The sequence below is a fragment of the Lynx rufus genome, unplaced genomic scaffold (genome assembly GCF_022079265.1).
Source record: "Lynx rufus isolate CCGP_SWC_20201006 ecotype Redwood Valley unplaced genomic scaffold, mLynRuf1.p SCAF_8, whole genome shotgun sequence".
Lineage (NCBI taxonomy): Eukaryota > Metazoa > Chordata > Mammalia > Carnivora > Felidae > Lynx > Lynx rufus.
In genome coordinates this window covers 138,534,331-138,553,373 of record NW_025814896.1, presented here as the reverse complement: position 1 = coordinate 138,553,373, position 19,043 = coordinate 138,534,331, and the positions used below count along the sequence as shown (strand labels likewise).

Genomic DNA, 19,043 nt, shown 5'->3' with positions numbered 1-19,043 from the left:
GACCCGTGCGGATGGCTGCTCTGGGCTCACTTTGTCCATTTGTGAGTTTCCCCTTTTGAAAATGTCCGAAGCAGGTCACTTTATGCGTTGCCCCAGCCTGACCTGGCCATCCACGGCCATCTGTTTACAGGCAGCCTTCCGCTTGGATTACGTGGCTTTGAACGAACGACTTACTCTTTCCTGACTAAGCAGGGACCCCTCTAAGCTGCATTTGATATGGCACGGTTTCGAGGTGACTTGACAAGTGGAGGTTTGGACGTCACCATAGGGTGGCGCTGTCTGTCGGCTCACGGTTCGTGGAATTGCTTTAATATTTCACTGCATACCCTCGTGATAGTTGGTAAAAAAAAAAAAAAAAAAAGTAGGGAAGAGAAAAAATAAAGCTCCTGAAACTTGTAACACGAAGTACGGGTTTCAGACAGGAGACTTCAGACCAATAAGTGAATACGTGCCCCTAAGTGACCCATTTGTAGCAGTTATTAGAGGTCTCTTGGATCGGGGGTTCAGTCCTGAAGGAAAATACAGCACGCGTATGTGACACTAGCAATATCCCACCCGCGATTGCATTTGAGAGGCCAGGAGAGCTCAGGGCGTTTTGAAATAACGTTTATTATATATTAACATAACGCATATAGTATTTTATGTTATAGTAATATTTAATGTAATTTTATATTACATTTTATGGTAATACATTACCCATAAACATGCTTTGATATCTTCGTTCTATTTTTAACCTTGCACGTTCTAATTTTCTCTGCTTTTAGGATTGCCTTGGGTGCAGGGCTAGGGGATGGCTGGTCCATTCATTCTTTATTGCCCTCTTTCATTTATCAGACATTTTCTGAGTACCTTCGGCCTGTGGGGTTGAGCTGGGCGCCGGAGGACAAAGAGGGGGAGGCAGCCTCTTGGCGGCCAGTGGGGGCGGCGGACTGTGAGCGGGGATCGCACCCACCCGCAGGAGGGCGCCCGCGGGAGGACGCCGAGCTTCTGAGCCCGCATGGCTCCCGGGGTTTGCAAAGCGCGGCCGCCCGGCGCCAGCCCTCGCCGCCTCTGCCTTTCCTTCGACACACAGTCCTGTGCGTCGTGTGCGTCTTAGTCCCCCACCCCGCCTTTGCTGTTTAAACGTGCATGTGATCACGGTGAGTATCGTATCACGTATCCGTCAATTTTAACAGCTCCCTGTCTGCTTCCATTCACTGGTCTCCATAATCCTACATTTTTAAGATTCATACTTTTACCCCAATTTTTTAAGAAGGAAAGAACTGAAACCCAGAAAGGGGAAGGCGACTCGTCCAATATTATTGTTAAAGCCGGGGGTGGGGGGGGGGGGTGGGGGATGCGGGGCAGGGCTCCCAGAGGAGCTGCGGGTTCTGCGCTGGGTACTTGCTGGGCACCGAGGGTGCATGCGAGTGAGGCTCGGACTTGCTGTGCCCGAGAAGCTCACTGATACCGGGGTTGGGGGCGGATGCATAAGCGGAGGTTGTGTGGGTGCCGTGGAAGGTCCCTGAAGGAGAACGTGGGCCTGTCTGGGCCGGGGAGGGGCTGCAGGGACTTCCAGGTGGTGCCCTGAAGGAGAGGGCGGCTCGGGTGGGGTGTGGACGGTCCGTGGGGAGCCGCCAAGCGGGCGCCGCGGAGAAGGGCCCGCAGGTGCCACGGGCGCAGCGGTGGCCGCACGCGGCAGGTGCAGGCGTCTGCGGTCCACACAGGCGCATGCGCGGCACCGGTGGGGGCGGGAGGCGTGTGTGCATTTCAGGTCGGTTTTAGGTCCTACCGGGTAGGCTGGGACCCGTGAGGGCAGAGTGTCGGGGACTTTGCACAGAGATTCTCTCTGGATCGCGCGAAGTGTAGCGAGGCCTGCAGGCTCCCCTGGGTGTCTCCCCCCAGCGGTGACGCGGGGGCCTCGGTTTGGGCGCGTCACCGTCTCCCACAGGTGACGGTGGGGTTTGCGCGGGGAGGAGGCTGCCTCAGGCCGTCGCCTCCTCAGCCCAGAGCGGCGGGCATCTCGTCTCACGGCCCTTTGGTCAGAATGGGCGTCTGGCCCCCCGTGGAGGCTGCGGTCTGGAAGGGTCTTTGGTGGCTCTGCCCCAGGGATGGGGGAGGGGAGCCGGCCTGGCGGCCCCTGGCATCACCGCCACAGCCTGATGTGTCATTCTGAGGGTCTGGGGCTTCATGTGTCGGAGCAGGTGGGTGACATCATCGCATTGATGTTTAAGATAATGATGTGGACATCAGGGGAGAAGGGCAAGGTGACAGTGTTACCTTCATTCACAATATTCTGTGGTGGAGGCCTGGATGGGACTGGGCCGCAGGGAAGGGACAGCGTCTCGGGAGGTGACAGGGGCCTGGACGGGACTGGGCCGCAGAGAAGGGACAGCGTCCCGGGAGGTGACGGAGGCCTGGATGGAACTGGGCCTCAGGGAAGGGACAGCATCCCGGGAGGTGACGGGGGCCCGGACAGGACTGGGCCGCAGGGAAAGGACGGCGTCCCGGGAGGTGATGGGGGCCCGGACGGGACTGGGCCGCAGGGAAGGGACTTTGCAGGAAGATTTGTGAATTTGACCATATTGACCAAACTTGGCCGCAGGTTGGATATGAGGGGCAAGGGTGAAGTTGGAGGTTCTGGGCTGGGGCCTGGGTCTTGCTTCCGTGAAGGAGACAAAGAACAGGTTTTGGGGGAAGGCAACAGGTAAGCACGTCCGCTGACACACCTGCCTTCTCGGAGTTTCCGTGAGGCCTCTCGCTGAAGACGCCATTCCGCGGGTACAGCAGTGGTGTTTGCAGTGTCCGGGAGCAGCGTTGATTCCCTGTGCCCAATGGCACGTTTCGCCGTAGGAACAGATGGTACCGTCACCGACGAATGTGGTTTGGCAAGTGACAGATTCCCAAGTACCTCATAATCTTTCTGCTTCCATAGGTTGTTTTCATGTGTTGGTGCCTCTTCTGGAGAAAGACAGTGGTTTTGGATTCTCCTGCGCTCTGATTCGTCCTTTTTGATTTTACTAAAAGTGTCTTTTTTATGTTAGTGAAAACACAAGAGTCTTTCCTGTGGTTTATCAATTTTTAAACAACTAGTGGATTACATCTATTTAATTAATATTAGCACATCGTTTATACTGGCTTCTCTTGACCTTCTCCGATACTAGTACATCCTACCTATTTTATGCTTATTTAAGATTCTATTTCCAAGTGAGAATAAAAGTGATAATGTACGTAAAGCACCTTGGAAGTGTAACAGCCCATGTGGGAATTATTTTTATTAATATTATCACTATCGATATGAAATTGATGATATAGTAGCTATGTTTGTTATTTTATGATTTATGTCACTTGATTTAGATGGCTACTACGTTTATTGGTGATTTTGTTTTATTTTTGTTTACTGAAGAAAAAGAACCATATGACCTTCTAGAGGGAAAAAACACACCTGTACTACTAGAAACCCCAGTGAAAATAGAAGACCGAAGACAACCACCAATGGGACAGCAATCACGAGAAGAATCATCATCAGGACAATCAGAAGAAAAGCCCGAAGACCAAGAATTGCTCGAACAGCCATCCTGGGGGCAGCCATCCCAAGAACAGATACCTGACACACGGGAACCATCGTACCTGAACAGCCATCGTTGGGGCAAAAAGAGATGACGCACGGAGGAAAAACTGAACAAATACCATGAAAACAACGTATCAGCCATGTTGTAAAGAACAGTCAGAAGCTAGAAAGGATCGTACGGCAAATGAAAAGAAAATTAGACATTTATTTCACGGTATGCTAGTACAGTATTAAAATTGGGCATTTCATACTTTGGTGGTCAAAGTTTAAAAACACGATTAAGACTAAATTCATCTGGAGTTCCTTCCCCTGTTCCCTGAATTTTAGTAAAACTGGGAGGGGAGGGAAGCGATTAGTGAGATGTAATGTGTATCACCACCTGGCTCACACCTTCATTTCTTAGAGCATCGGTCCATATCTAGTATTCCGGGTGACTCAGTTGCCCTGAAAATGACACATATTTATTTACACAGTTATCTATGGTTAATTTTTTTCTGTTTAGCAGTGAATTAGGGTATCGTATAATAATTGTACATATATATACATGCACAAACATACACATCACACACACACAAATGCTTTATATGTCAGAAATTGATAGTAGAACCCATGGAATGGTACATTTTTGGTGATTAAGAGAATGGGTTCTCAAGTCAGATGATACAAGTCTGGCCTCTCCACTCATTAAGTGTGTGAACTATGTCTGTGCCTCAGTTTACTCCTCCATAAATTGAGGCTAATTATAATACCGAATTCATAAGTTTTTGGGATATTTTAAAGCAATAACACTTATTTTTAAGGTTTATTTATTTTGGGGGGGTAGGGGCAGAGGGGGGGAGAGAGTGCACGCAAGCAGGGGAGGGGCAGGGAGAAGGGGAGAGAGAGAAGCCCGAGCAGGCTCCACGCTATTAGCTCGGAGCCTGATGTGGGGCTCGATCCCACGAACTGTGAGATCATGACCTGAGCCAAAATCAAGAGTTAGACGCCCAATTGACTGAGCCACCCAGGTGCCCCTAAAGCGATGATACTTATTCTAAAGTACTTAGAACAATGCTGGACACACTAAAATATGTTATTACTGTTATTTCATTTTGGTTGTTTTTCTGTTTGTTATTTTATTTCCTTAAAGACAGAGGGAGACAGAGTGCGAGTGGGGGAGGGGCAGAGAGAGAGGGAGGCACGGAATCCGAAGCAGGTTCCAGGCTCCGAGCCGTCAGCGCAGAGCCCCACGCGGGGCTCGAACCCACAAACTGTGAGATCGTGACCCGAGCCGAAGTCGGACGCTCAACCGACCGAGCCACCCAGGCGCCCCTCTGTTTGTCACTAAGTGAGAGAAGACAAGCAGATCATTCCGCTCAGGTTCTCTACTAAGATCCTTAGTGTATTTGAGCTTCTTGCTTGCCAGAACCAACCTGGAAGCAAGGGTTTTCGGACTGTCAGGGTCCAGGTAGAAATCAAACCTGCGCTGGTTAGTCACAGAGTGCTGGCGTGTGGAAGGAGAAAGGAAAGCCGTTGTGTCGCCATCATTGTGGAGTTTTTGGTTTGTTGTTGGACTTGACTGCAGCATTTACGACTCCTTAAGGACGGAATTGGGGTCAAATGGAAACCATCTCCGTCTCATCTTTAGCTTTTTTTGGCTAACAAGTTTCTGGTGGAGAGCCCGTGGGTGTTGATGTCGCTCCATGCGTCGTCCCCGCTTTGGTGCTTGAGAAAGAACGTTACAACAGCATTCTCTGCTCCTTTTTGCCTGGGGTCTCTGTGCGCTGTCCTGGTGTATGTCGTCGCGTGAAGAGGGTGCAGTGGTTGAGAACCGCCGGTCTGGTCTAGGTGCCACCTGCGTTGACCGTGTGCTCTTGAACATTTACGTGTCATTTCCAAGCATGAGCTGTTTTCGGTGAACTGAGAATGTTGGAGCTGCGGGCACCCCCAGAGGTGGTGGAGGGCACAGCAGACGTCGTGGGTCACCATGGGGGTTGGAGGCCGCCAGAGTCCCGTGTGACTGTACCTTTTGGTGGCAGGGGCAGGGCTCAGAGTCACGTGTTTCTTTCCTTTCTTCCCCCCAAAAAATTAGTTCTAAATCCACTGTAATACTCAACCTTATTGAGTAAGTGTGTGAAGCACATGAAACGAGGCTCTCTGAAATTCCTAGTACTATCCTGGCGTAATATGGATACGTTTTATTTTCGCGGATACGTGGGTACTGCTTCATCCAATGATGTTCATATTTTGGGCCTAGTTTTAGGGGAGGACCTCCCGCAGGGGGGTCCTTCGGAGAGTTGTTCAGTATTAAAATCAAACGAGAGTGCAGACCCAAACAATACCATGGTGTCTTAGTACTTGTGAAGATGTGGGGCCGAGGTTGGAATGGGAGATGATGGATGAAGGGTTATTTTATTTTATAGTATTTTATTTATTTTATTTTTAATTTTAATTCCAGTGCAGCCAACATACAGTGCTGTATTAGTTTCAGGGGTACGATATAGTGATTCAACACTTCCGTGCCTTACTCAGTGCTCATCCTGAGATGCGTTCTCTTCATCCCCGTCACTTGTTTCCCCAACCCCCTGCCCCACCGGTGACCATGGGTGTGTTCTCTAGAGTTCAGAGTCTGTGTCTTGGTTTGTCTCTTTCTTCCCCCTTTTTGCTCATTTATTTTGTTTCTTAAATTCCACTTATGAGTGAAATCACGTGATATGTGTCTTTTTCTGACTGGCTTATTTCACTTAGCATTATACCCTCTAGATTTATCCATGTTGTTGCAGATGGCAAAATTTCATTTTATGTATTTATTTGTGTATTTATTTTTTACTTTATTTAACTTTATTTTTTAAAGAATATTTATTATTGAGAGACAGAGAGACACAGAGTGTGAGCAGAGGAGGGGTAGAGAGAGGAGAAGACACAGAATCTGAAGCAGGCTCCAGGCTCCGAGCTGTCAGCTCAGAGCCCGACGCGGGGCTCGAACTCACAAACTGCGAGATCATGACCTGAGCCGAAGTCGGTCGCCTAACCAACTGAGCCACCCAGGTGCCCCCCCCCTTTTTTTTTTTTTTTTTACTTTAGAGAGAGAGAGTGTGAGTGTGGGAGAGGGGCAGAGGGAGAGAGAAAGAGAATCTCAAGCAGACCCCATGTCCAGGCAGAGCCTGATGCGGGGCTTGATCTCACGATTGTGAGATCATGACTTGAGCCGAAATCAAGAGTCGGATGCTCAACCAACTGAGCCCCCCAGCTGCCCCAAGATCTCCTTTGTATGGTTGAGTAACTTCTTCTGTATCCATTCATCAGTCGTTGGACACTTGGACCGTTTCCACATCTTGGCTGTTGTAAATCATGCTGCTATGAACATCAGGGTATGTGTATCCCTTCAAATTCGTGCTCTTGCATTCTTTGGGAAATACCCAGTAGTGCCATTGTTGGATCATAGGTAGCTCACTTTTAACTTTTTGAGGGGCCTCCATACTGTTTTCCACAGGAGCTGAACCAGTCTGCATTCCCACCAACAGTGCATGAGCGTTCCTGTTCCTCCACACCCTCGCCAGCATCTGTTGTTTCTTGTGTTGCTGATTCCAGTCATTCTGACAGGCGTGAGGTGATATCTCATTGCAGTTTTGATTTGCTTTTCAGGAGAGGGCTGCTTTACATCAACCGCTGGACTAATGAGATATGAGATGACCAGTGAAATAATTTCAAAATAAATTTTCAAGGCTGTTTCTGTAACTGTACCTGCCTGGGAGCAAACTGCTGTCTGGATGCTCTGGGATATTTTCTTTTCTTTCTTTTTTTTTTTTAAATGTATGAAATTTATTGTCAAATTGGTTTCCATACAACACCCAGTGCTCATCCCAAAAGGCGCCCTCCTCAATACCCATCACCCACCCTCCCCTTCCTCCCACCCCCCCATCAACCCTCAGTTTGTTCTCAGTTTTGAAGAGTCTCTTATGCTTTGGCTCTCTTCCGCTCTAACCTCTTTTTTTTTTCCTTCCCCTCCCCCCATGGGTTTCTGTTAAGTTTCTCAGGATCCACCTAAGAGTGAAACCATATGGTATCTGTCTTTCTCTGTATGGCTTATTTCACTTAGCATCACACTCTCCAGTTCCATCCACGTTGCTACAAAAGGCCATATTTCGTTCTTTCTCATTGCCACGTAGTACTCTATTGTGTATATAAACCACAATTTCTTTATCCATTCGTCAGTTGATGGACATTTAGGCTCTTTCCATAATTTGGCTATTGTTGAGAGTGCTGCTATAAACATTGGGGTACAAGTGCCCCTATGCATCAGTACTCCTGTATCCCTTGGGTAAATTCCTAGCAGTGCTATTGCTGGGTCACCGGGTAGGTCTATTTTTAATTTTCTGAGGAACCTCCACACTGTTTTCCAGAGCACCTGCACCAGTTTGCATTCCCACCAACAGTGCAAGAGTGTCTCTGGGATATTTTCATGCAGTACTGTAGATTCTCAACATGCCACAGGCTGCCATCTAGAAAAGCACCCAGAACATGCAGTAAAATGATAACAGTTTTGGGAAGTTCTCTTTTAATCTGTTTTTCATTTTATTTTCTTTAATCTTTATTTTTGAGAGAGTGAGAGAGACAGAGTGAGAGGAGGGGAGGAGCAGAGAGAGAGGGAGACACAGAATCCGAAGCAGGCTCCAGGCTCTGAGCTGTCAGCACAGAGCCCAACAGGGGGCTCAAACCCACGAACCATCAGATTGTGACCTAAGCTGAAGTCGGACACTTAACCGACTGAGCCACCCAGGTGCCCCATAATCTTTTTTTTTTTTTAATGTCTTTCAGATGGCCTGAGAGTAGAAACCAATAAACTAAAAAAAAAATCACTTTTCTATCTACCTGACATCAATATTCCTTCAATCATAGTGTTTCCATCTTGCATACGGACATTTTAACAGTGAGAACACCATGTCTGGGGGAAACAAACCCATGCACGGTGTCTTCTCAAAAGCTAAAGATGAGGGTTTTCCAAAGGATCCCATAGTGTTCTAAGTCCTTTTCTTGGTGGCATTTCTTTTTAGTAAACATTTGAAAGAATGACATGTAGTTCTTCGTAATTAAGCCTCACAAAGATCATTTGGAAAATCGGAGGAATTTGGAATCACCCGTGCGCATAGCCCCTTGTTTGTTTTCCTTGGAATGTGTTTTGGAAGATACTGGTTCATTATTGGAAGGTGTTGTTCTCACCAAGAGGGATCTAGAACCTCGGCTATATGAAGTTCTAAGTATGAAAATATTTTACCCTCTGAATGATCAGTTCAAAAGGAAAACATATCCAAGGTTAGCTGGAAAAAGGATTTTCCTAGTTTACTTATGTATTTTCACAAAGACAAAAGTGATAGTCATACAACTAAGTGCAAAGATTTGAGTTTTCTTCAGCAAAGATTTTAATGTTAGCAAAGAGCACTTATCTCTCTTCCGTTTGCATTCTAGTCCTAGTTGAAGAAGCTGTAGGTTGTTTGCCTTTACATCTGGGTGAAAAAAAAAAAAAAGAAATCATGTGCTACTTACAAGGCGAAATTTTCACAGTAGAGACTTCAGTGTCATTTGGCGGGTACGGAACACTGTCACGTTCAAACCTGAAAGGTATTTACTGTTACAACTATGGTTAAACTATTATAACCATCGACAATAGACTCAATAGTTTCATCTTAGTATATTTTTATCGATGCTTCAAAATGTTTCGGAAATTGGTCTGCATTCAAGTTTTTTTATTTTTTTAATTTTTATTTTTTAACGTTTTTTTATTTTTGAGACAGAGAGCGACAGAGCATGAACAGGGGAGAGGCAGAGAGAGAGGGAGACACAGAATCCAAAACAGGCTCCAGGCTCTGAGCCGTCAGCACAGAGCCTGACGTGGGGCTCGAACTCACGGACCGCGAGATCGTGACCTGAGCCGAAGTCGTACGCTTAACCGATCAAGCCACCCAGGCGCCCCTCAAGTTTATTTTTATTTAACTTCAAACATCATTTGAATTGTTTCATCAGATGATTGAACATCATTGAACATCATCAGATTGTTCATCTGATGATTGAACATCATCAGATTGTTCAAAACTCACACTGCCCTTTGAAAACAGCCAGACTTTATGTACTGTACGGACCCATTTTCAGAATTTTCAAAGAATTCTCATCGTTTGTAATTCCATTTTCATACGTTCTAAATCAAACTAGTCTTTTATAAAAAGTTGAATACGAACTTTTTTTTCCCCCTGTAGAGTAATTTTCTTTGTTGGAGTTTCTCGGGGTCGCTGTGTCGATTCTCAAAACCACAGATTGAAATCTGTCCCCGGAGCACACCTAGGGGGCTTAGGGTCTCTCGCGCTTGGAAACATACGAAGACTTTCAGGGATGTTTTTGCAAATTTAAAATGTATTAGAACCCATTTGATTCTCTGCTAATTAGGTAATACTATCTGTTTCTGTGTTTGTTCAGAGAAAGTAGGGCAGATTTGAGCTCTGTTTTCTGTATTCCTTTTCTAGTCTGCCTAAGAAACACTGACCAACCAAACCTGCAGGCAACTAGCTTTCTTCAGAGCTGCAGAAATACCCACAGAAACATTAACACAAATTTCCACCCCACCCCCCACCCCCCGCCTTCCACCCAAGCATCTTGTTTGTTGTTTTCTTCAATTTAACGAATGTCTCTGCAAAATGTATCGACCTAAAAGACTCACTACCACCATTTCACTGGTGGATCTCCTCAGAGTGGTTGAGACTCCACATGGGACCCACAGTTGGTGAGTCATAACCCACGTCGGCTCTTGGGGTCGATGCTTCGGCATTAGGAATATTTTGCACGTTTTTTCCTTTGAATCATTTCTCTTCTATTAGTGTTTCTTTTCATGGGGGGACAGTTTAAAACGTGGGGGATCTTATTACCATGCTGAGCCCCTGCCACCATCAAAAAGATTTCCTCCAGAATGAAGCTACGAATTGCCAATTTCCCGTTATGATTATATGTGGAATGTGTGACCCTCCTCCTTTAAGTTGCTTGATCTGTTTGCCAAATACATTTGATTGGGTTTACCTATGGAGTGGCTAGAAATGGAGTAAAACAGAAAGCTATGTTGATAAAAATTAGACTCTTTCATAATGATTTGACGAATTATCCCTCCATGTTATCGCCCACCAGGAAGCTATATACATGTAATTGCATCTTCAAGAATCAGTTTGATCACTAAATTAATTAGACAAGGTTGGTGAAATCTATGGACTCCTGTTTCTTGTGATTATGTTTATAATGATGCGCAGTTCATTTTTCCTGTGTGTCCACTTTTTGAAAATATGGAGCATCAAAGTTCTAGTTGGTAAGAGCCTCTGTGATGCCTTGTGGAATAGTTCTGTATGTTTCATAAGAGAAAAATGACGAGCAAGACCCATCAAAGCCCCACGCTCACAGGATTTCTATTCCAGTAGGAGAAAGAGGTTAGTTGAGTCATAGGAGCACTGCAGTCCAGTCCTGATTTAGCTCAGTCCCTAATTGGATTAAAATACCACCCCCACTAAAAGTCTAGCAGAAAGGGGAAGTCCTCCCTGGGGAAATAACACGGTCCTAAATGCCCAATGCCCTGCATTCAAGAAAAGATTATCAGGTGTGAAGAGACACGGGATTATATCATTGAGAATCAAGAGAATTAACAGCAAAAGCACAGGGGATGTAGTGATCTCACACTACTCTGCTGGTGTCGGCAGAAAAGAACTTCAAAATAACAATAATCAGCATGTTCAGGGACATAGAAGGAAAAGAACAGAGACTTTTACCAAAGAGGTGGAATCTACAAAAAGGGATTGAAAGGAAATTTTGGAACAGACCCACGTGACACAGGAATGGAGATAACTTATCAAATACAGCAGAAAACAGGATTAGGAAACTGATAAACTGATCAAGAGAAAATACACTGAGGCACACAGAGAGAAAATAATAGAAAAAACATAAACGACTCTAGGAGATCTGCATGATCTCGTGAAAAGGTTTAATATAAGTGAAATTGGAGTCTCAGAGGAGAGGACAGAGGGCCTGTGAGAGAAGAAGAAATGAAACTTTGAGAGAAGCAATCCTATTAATGGCAGCAGGGAGATGGGGGGGGCGGGTCCAGGGAAGTTTTTAATTTCCTTTCCCTTCTTGTTCCTTTGCTTTTCTTCTTTCCTTTCCCTTTCTCTCTCTCTTCTCTTCTCTTCTCTTCTCCTCTCCTCTCCTCTCCTCTCCTCTCCTCTCCTCTCCTCTCCTCTCCACCCCTCCCCTCCTCTCCCCTCCCCTCCCCTCCTCTCCCCTCCCCTCTCCTCCCCTCCCCTCCCCTCCCCCCCTTCCTTTCCCCCTTTTCTTTCTTCCGCTTTCTTTCATATGATTGATGCTCAAAATGTTGCAGGCCATTATTAGGATGATTCCATAGAAAGAGTGCGACGGGCCAATTTTAAGAAAGCCACAGGGACAGAAGGCAAGAGCACGTGGAGGGAGGGCTATTTGGATACTTGGCAGGAGGGAGTGGGAGAGTGATACAGATGTGGCCACAGTTGTAGGTTTGCTGCTGGGAATCTCAGGTTGCTTTAATAGGTTTTAATGAAATATGCATTGGAGTCAGTGATGGAGAGTCAAGGGGGGAATAAAAGAAATTGTAAGAGAGAGCAAAAGGATAAAATACACTTACTAGGAAAAGGGGCAGTGATATGTACCAAGTTCAAGGATGGGTCTTGAGATTAAAAAAGAAGCAGAGAAGAGAAAGTAAGGACGGGAGGTTCCTTCACCTGGAAGACGAGAGGGTTTTTTTGGACGAAGTTTGTAATCTTAGAAGATAGCTTAGAGAAGGCGTGATGCTTTCGGACCTTGAGGGATACTTTGATACAGGAGGCCAGGCTAGAGGGTTCTAAAACTGCTCTTAAAAGACAAGCCTGGGGGGAGAAAAGACAAAACCAGGAAAAGGAGTATTAGTTGCTATCATGTCAGGAAGAATTGTGGGAGCCTAAAGAAATCTAACACAGAGAGGGAGAGATGAAGTTTAAGAGGGTGCAATGGAATTATTTTCTTAAAGGGAGCCTAGGGTCATGAACCTTGAGACAGGAAACCCATTAAAGATGTCGGTGGGGATTCAGTAATCTGTGCGATTGGACAACTGTCCCCTAAGGACTCAGGACTGAGAAGGCAAGAGAGAGTACTTCTAGCACAATCACATGAATGCAGATGGTACAGTATTTCGGGCAGGGGCCGGGTCTAAACTGCGTGGGTAGTTTACAGAGTCGGGTCTATAAGGGCAGGTACAGAGCCCCTTCTAGAACGGGGGCTTCTAGAGGACAGGGTACTAGCAGGTGAAGTTGAATCTGGTTACATGGTAGACTAGGGAGCGAATAGTTCTGGTGGAATTTTACACCATAGAGAACTGAGAAGGCACAACACTTGTATGAATAATAAATGCTTTGACAACATTAAAGTTTACCAATTGTGGAAGAATGCCAGAAAACAAATCTCTGGGTTGGGAAAAAAAGGGTGCAAAGAAATCCTGCTGATGTGACAGGAGTCAGAACCTAATGGGGCAACAAGGAAAAGTGAGAACATAAGCAGAAGAGGAGAGTTTGCAAACTTCTGCTGAGCCTTCTTGAACTTGGTAGTGGAAACCAGAAGAAAAAGGAACAACGAGAGGTTATTTCTTCTTTACAGAAAAAGGTAATAGCCAAGGAAACAATTTTAGCCACCGTGGAGGTAGCTAGCCCAGGCAAGTTACTCAAGGCTGGGATTGTGACTGGCTTCCCCTGACAAAGTTGTGGGAAGGGCACACATCGTCCCAAGGATCACTGTTGAGGGGCTGGGGTTCTTTTTGTCCCAGTAATGGCTGTTCTGGTGACTGCTGTCCCAGTGGTGATTCTCTCTGGGCTTCTCTCTTTAGGTCTTAGCAGGACAGGTATCGGTTGTACTGTGGGTCGCTTGTATATGAGGAGTCGCTTTTTTCAAAATACTGTTTTTAAGATTCTGTCTTTGCCTTTGGCTTTGGGTAGTTTGATTATGAGGTGTGTGGCTGCAGATCTGTGAGTTGATCTGACTCGGAATTTGTTGAGTTTAGTGTTCAGCTGCTGATTGGACAGAGTTTCTTAAACACCTTAACCCAGAAAGTCTCCAACCTTTCCTGGAGAGCTCTGTGTGTGTGTTGGGGACCCTTCGGTATCCAGCAGGGGATGTGCACCTCTTAGGTTGCACGTCTTAGGGTCGGCCAAAGGTGGGACCTTAGGGCCTTCTCAGGTCTTTCCCGGGTACGCACACAGCTCTATGGCCTTGTAGATTCTCAGGAATCGATCAGAACTTTGCAGAGCCCCCGTTGATATCTGATTCCCTAGCTTTTCCTTTAAACTAACACTTAAAAAGTTAGAATTGTTTGGTCAGCCCTAACCAATGTGCCCCTTCAAGCAGCTGTGATATTAAACAGTTGCCACTGATTGTTTTCTGGAAGTGTCCCAGGGAGACAGGGCTGTTTGTACAGAGAGAGCTCTGAGTCACCAGATCGAAGAAAAGAGGAGCCCCAGGGGTGCCTGGGTGGCTCAGTTGGTTAAGTGTCTGCCTTTGGCTCAGCTCATGATCTCACAGTCTGTGCGTTCGAGCCCCAGGTCGGGCTCTGCGCTGACAGCTCGGAGCCTGGAGCCCGCTTCGGATTCTGTGTCTCCCTCTCTCTCTGCCCCTCCCTTGCTCACGTTCTGTCTCTCTCTCTCAAAAATAAATAAACATTAAAAAAAAAGAGAGAGAGAGAAGCCCTGAGAATGGAGATTTTCACATTGCTGCCAGACAGCAGATACCTGGGTGTGAACCTCTGGTGAGTCTTAAAACCATTCTGCCTTCTCCAGTGGCCACTAACCTGCAACTTTTCACAGCTTCTGCGGTTAGGAGGCTGTTCGTTTTCATGGCTGTTAAGCTGGGAAGAGGGAGACTGAAGTAGGTTTGCTGTTCTCACTGAGATTCAGTTCTCTGTCTTGATTCCATGCTCCCTGATAGCTGCGACATTTCGGTTAATTTCATCAGTTCCGGAAAAGTCAATTGGGACACTTTTTGGTAGTGTTTTCCTTGCTTGTATAGAGGGGTGGTCTTTGGATGGCCCTCACTCCGCCATCTCGGAAGTGCTTCTCGCATGCATTCTTGACTTGCGAGTGCTAGGACTGCAGGCTTCCCCCACTTCTGCACCTGCTGTATTTTCTTCTGTTCTCCCTTGGTTCGTGTCAGTACAGAGACGCACATCAGCAAGCCAGCTGCCCACATGGGCTCCCAGCTGGGGAATGGCACGTCAGGTTGTCTCTCTTGCAAGCCCTCAATTTTTGTGATCAGTAGGTATGACACCCTCCTTCATTTGACCTTGGGCGGATGTGGGAGGAAGCACTTGTCTCCCTCCACTTGAAGGGAAGGAGGGGAGGAAAAGCGGAAGCATTGTCCATTGAGCCGATGATTGGGATGATCATATCATGTATTATCTGAACTGGGATATTTTTAATAGCAAAAAGTACTCAAGATAATGTAGTATATGTATGTGTGAGTAAAGAGGAAGGGAGAGAGAGAGAGGAAGGAGGATAGGGAGGAGGGAGAAGGAGAGACACACATTTGTAGAAAGACACATACAGGGATGCACACAAAGAGAGACAGATACACAGACACACACACGAAGAAAGAGAGAAACACGCAGGCACATACACAGAGGGAGAGAGAGAGGAAAAGAGATTTATTGACTCCAAATTAATTTGATCATATTGGTACATCTGAAAATAGTTTTATTAGAAAAGCTGGTTTTTTTTTAATGTTTTTATTTAGTTTTGAGAGACACAGAGACAGAATTGAGTGGGTTAGGGGCAGAGAGAGAGAGGGAGACACAGAATCCGAAGCAGGTTCTGGCTCTGATTGTCAGCACAGACCCCGGTGCAGGCTCGAACTCATGGACCGTGAGATCATGACCTGAGCCGAAGTTGGACGCTCAACTGACTGAGCACCCAGGTGCCCCTAGAAAAGCTGTTTTTAAAACAACTTTTTAAAATAAAACAAACGGATATCTATGTGCATTAAAATAAAACAAATGGAGATTTTTGATACTGATTATCTGAACTTAAAAAAAGCAAAATAACTGTTCTTGGTACATATTCATATGTGTTAATTGCATCCTAAAATTATCTGTATCTAATACCATGTCCTTGGTGTTTCCCCAAAAATGCGTGTTTTAAGATAGTCTACTTAATTTTAATTTTTCATAAAATTTCCAGCAGTCGTCTCCAAAGTAATACTTTGTGGCTAGTAACTTGGAAATTCTGACACCTTCACTTGACTCTTTTCTATTCACTTCCAGATTTTAACCGAGAAAATTCTCAGAGGTGCTGAGGAACCTGCTGAGCTCAGAGCAAATTTTGCTAAATATGGAAAATTCTCAATACTGTTTTTTTTTGGTTGTTGTTGATAAACTGGACTCTATTCAAAATTAAAACTTCTACTCATCCAAAGCATTTTTTTAAAAAAATTTGCATCCAAGTTAGTTAGCATATAATGCCATGATGATTTCAGGAGTAGATTCCAGTGGTTCATCCCCCCCATGTGTAACACCCAGTGCTCATCCGGACAAGTGTCCTCCTTAACACCCCTTGCCCATTTAGCCCATCCCCCCACTCAAAACCCCTCCAGCAACCCTCAGTTTGTTCTCTAAGAGTCTCTTCTGTTTTGTCCCCCTCCCTGTTTTTATATTATTTTTGCTTCCCTTCTGTTCATTTGTTTTTTACCTTAAATTCCTCATATGAGTGAAATCATATGATATTTATCTTTCTCCGACTGTGCAAATGACAAGATTTCATTCTTTTTGGTTGCCGAGTAATACTCCATTGTATCTATAGACCACATCTTCTTTATCCGTTCGTCCATCGATGGACATTTGGGCTCTTTCCATACTTTGGCCATTGTCGATAGCGCTGCTATAAACATTGTGGGGCAAAAAGGGGCACATGCACCTTTGAAACAGCACATGTGTATCCTTTGGATAAATACCTAGTAGTGCAATTGCTGGATTGTAGGGTAGTTCTATTTTTAACTTTTTGATGAATCTCCGTGCTGTTTTCCAGAGTGGCTGTGCCAGCGTGCATTCCCAAGAACAATGTAAGAGGGTCCCCCTTTATCCATATCCTGGCAGGTAGCACCTCCCTTCTGAATTTTTTCCCAGATGGGGCTGTGTTTCCAAACCCCTCACTTCCGAGAGCCCTGTGGCTTGGACCCACTATGACCCTCTGGGGGAGGATCTCACCGAGCAATGGCCGGATGCCGCTTGCTTCCAGAACGTTCCTGCAATCACACTGCTGCAGAGGCTCAGAAGTTGTGACTGATTGTCAGCTTGCCCTAGAATCAGTTCATGTGATCTCGTGGCAGCAGTGTTTCAGGGATTGTGGTAAGTCACAACACACAACCTGTGTCAGGTTTCACCACACCCTGGTGTTTTTGTTCCAATACCAGCAATCGTGTTCTCTGGGGTCTGCTGGGAACTTTGCCTGTTGGGAGGCTATCCCGCGTCTACCAAATGCCCTCCTAGCAGGGTAGCAGGGGAGCCAGTTCTCCCCATGTGGCCCACAGATCCCTCAGACCTCACTGCCAGCGCCCGGGGATTCGCCCTTCCCACCTGAGCACCGCCGGGTATTGGACTGTGGAATTTCTAATGCTGCTCTGCCCTGTTTATGGAGTCTTAATGATGTTGAAACCCTCTCCTTTCTCCCTTCTCCCTTTCTTTTCAGGCAACTGTGGGTGCTTCTACTCTTTCTCTTTCTCTCCTGCTACTTTCGGAGGGAGTGCCTTTCCTGCACTACCCCCCCCATCTCTGTCCTCTCTCCACAAATACCACTCCTTACCCTCCATGGCTTCTCTCGCCTCCAGCTCACCTCTCCATGCCACGTACCTGCCCAATTCTGTGGCTCAAGTTATGCAGATTGTTGAGTTAATCCTCAGGTCAATTTCCCAGGTGGGCAAAATGGTTTGACGCCGATCTAGCTGCGTTTCGGGGACAAGAGAAGCAGAGAACGTCCATGCTGCACTGCCATCTTGTCAAAAGCCTCCATACCGTTTAAAACCTATTGAAATTGTAAAGATTTCAGGAAAATACTTTTTGTGGTTATCGTCTCTGTTGCTTCCATTTAGGGCGTCTTTCATTGACAAATATTTTTATAAACGCATCAAAGAAGTTGTTTCTGTCGACGATTCCTGAAATGTTTTGTTAAACTTACATACTGCGAAATCACGAAGCTTCTGAATTTTACCTTATTGTGGTACAACATATAAGTTCGTACAGTTAACAATATTTCTCTTATCAAACAATTCTTCCTAAAGGTTGAGATGTTTTCAAGCAAACTTATAGGATTTCAGAATTAAATCGTGGTCTCCAGTTGGTCTCTCATCATTCAAAATGTTGGGCATTTTCCTTGTTTTTGTAAGGGTAAACTTCAATGAGCTCCTGTTTTCAAGCTTTCCCCCAATAATTGCAAGCTGCCCAGACTTCAAGAGTAGCTTTTGGTCCTTTGGGTTGTATAATCTCATCAAAGCTCACAACAGATTTTGAACAAAATACAACGAAAGTTTAGAAGACTTTAAGAAATATTTAATACACTGGGGAACCCTTAGTTTGATTTACAGAGTGGTTCCTCAAAGCGCAAACGTTTTCACAATGGCTGATGACAGGAGGCAGAGAGAGAAGGGCCTCTTGGCATGCGGGAGGTATTTTTTGTTGGACAACATTATCACAAAAGCATTGTAGTTGGCGTGCTCTTTGATATATAAAAATACCAGCTTTGACAATGACAGCTTTGTTCCGGTGGGTAGAATATTGCATATGCAGCACATGACCATTCCAAGTACGTTTCTACTCCATCAGTCCTCAGTTTGGTAAGAATATCACTGAACCACCGCACAGCATTCCACTTCAATGTGGGCTCACGTGATCCCCACAAACCCCATTATTTTGTCTCATGTCCAGCTTTTTCACTGAATTCGCAATGACGTTCACAGTAACGTCAGGTGCTTTCATCCTCAACAGAACGGGATTCCAAAACCACTTGCTTTGTTCTATGAACTGGATGAAAAACGGAATCATCCCTGGAATTAGTTAAATTGATTTTCTATCTTCAGTGTTTGGTGTCACTGATATGAAACTGGCACGACTTAAATCTCCGCATGTTCGTCTGGAGCCAGCACATTAACAGCTACTGCTTCACGTTTTGTATGTGAACGAGAAAGCTCAGAAGAAGCCAGATTAATGCGCAGAAACTGTCACTTGACCTAATGCAAAGGGAGAAGGTCTGACAACTCGGCCAGTTTCTGTTTGGCTTGGGGTTCCCCGGCTGGGCTGGACTCGAGTCACATCACCCCACAGCCCACAGGACAGACTTCTGGGTCCACCTCACATCCTTCGTTCAGCGGGCTGGGTCCAGAGTGGTGGGGTTCTAAGGGTGGCTTCCTGCCGAAGATCCCCGGAATACCGGGGGTACATTTGGCTTGGCCTTCC

The 19,043-nt window shown here is 45.8% G+C and overlaps 1 protein-coding gene across 1 annotated transcript in view; it reads left to right on the top strand.

Moving 5' to 3' along the window:
- Nucleotides 1-3,720, top strand: part of DCDC2C (doublecortin domain containing 2C) — an 83,302-nt gene extending 79,582 nt beyond the window's left edge. Inside the window, 1 exon segment of the mRNA XM_047069772.1 lies at nucleotides 3,386-3,720. Within this exon segment, the coding sequence (XP_046925728.1) occupies nucleotides 3,386-3,642 (257 nt within the window). The 3' untranslated portion in view covers nucleotides 3,643-3,720.
- Nucleotides 3,721-19,043: the final 15,323 nt, after the last annotated feature.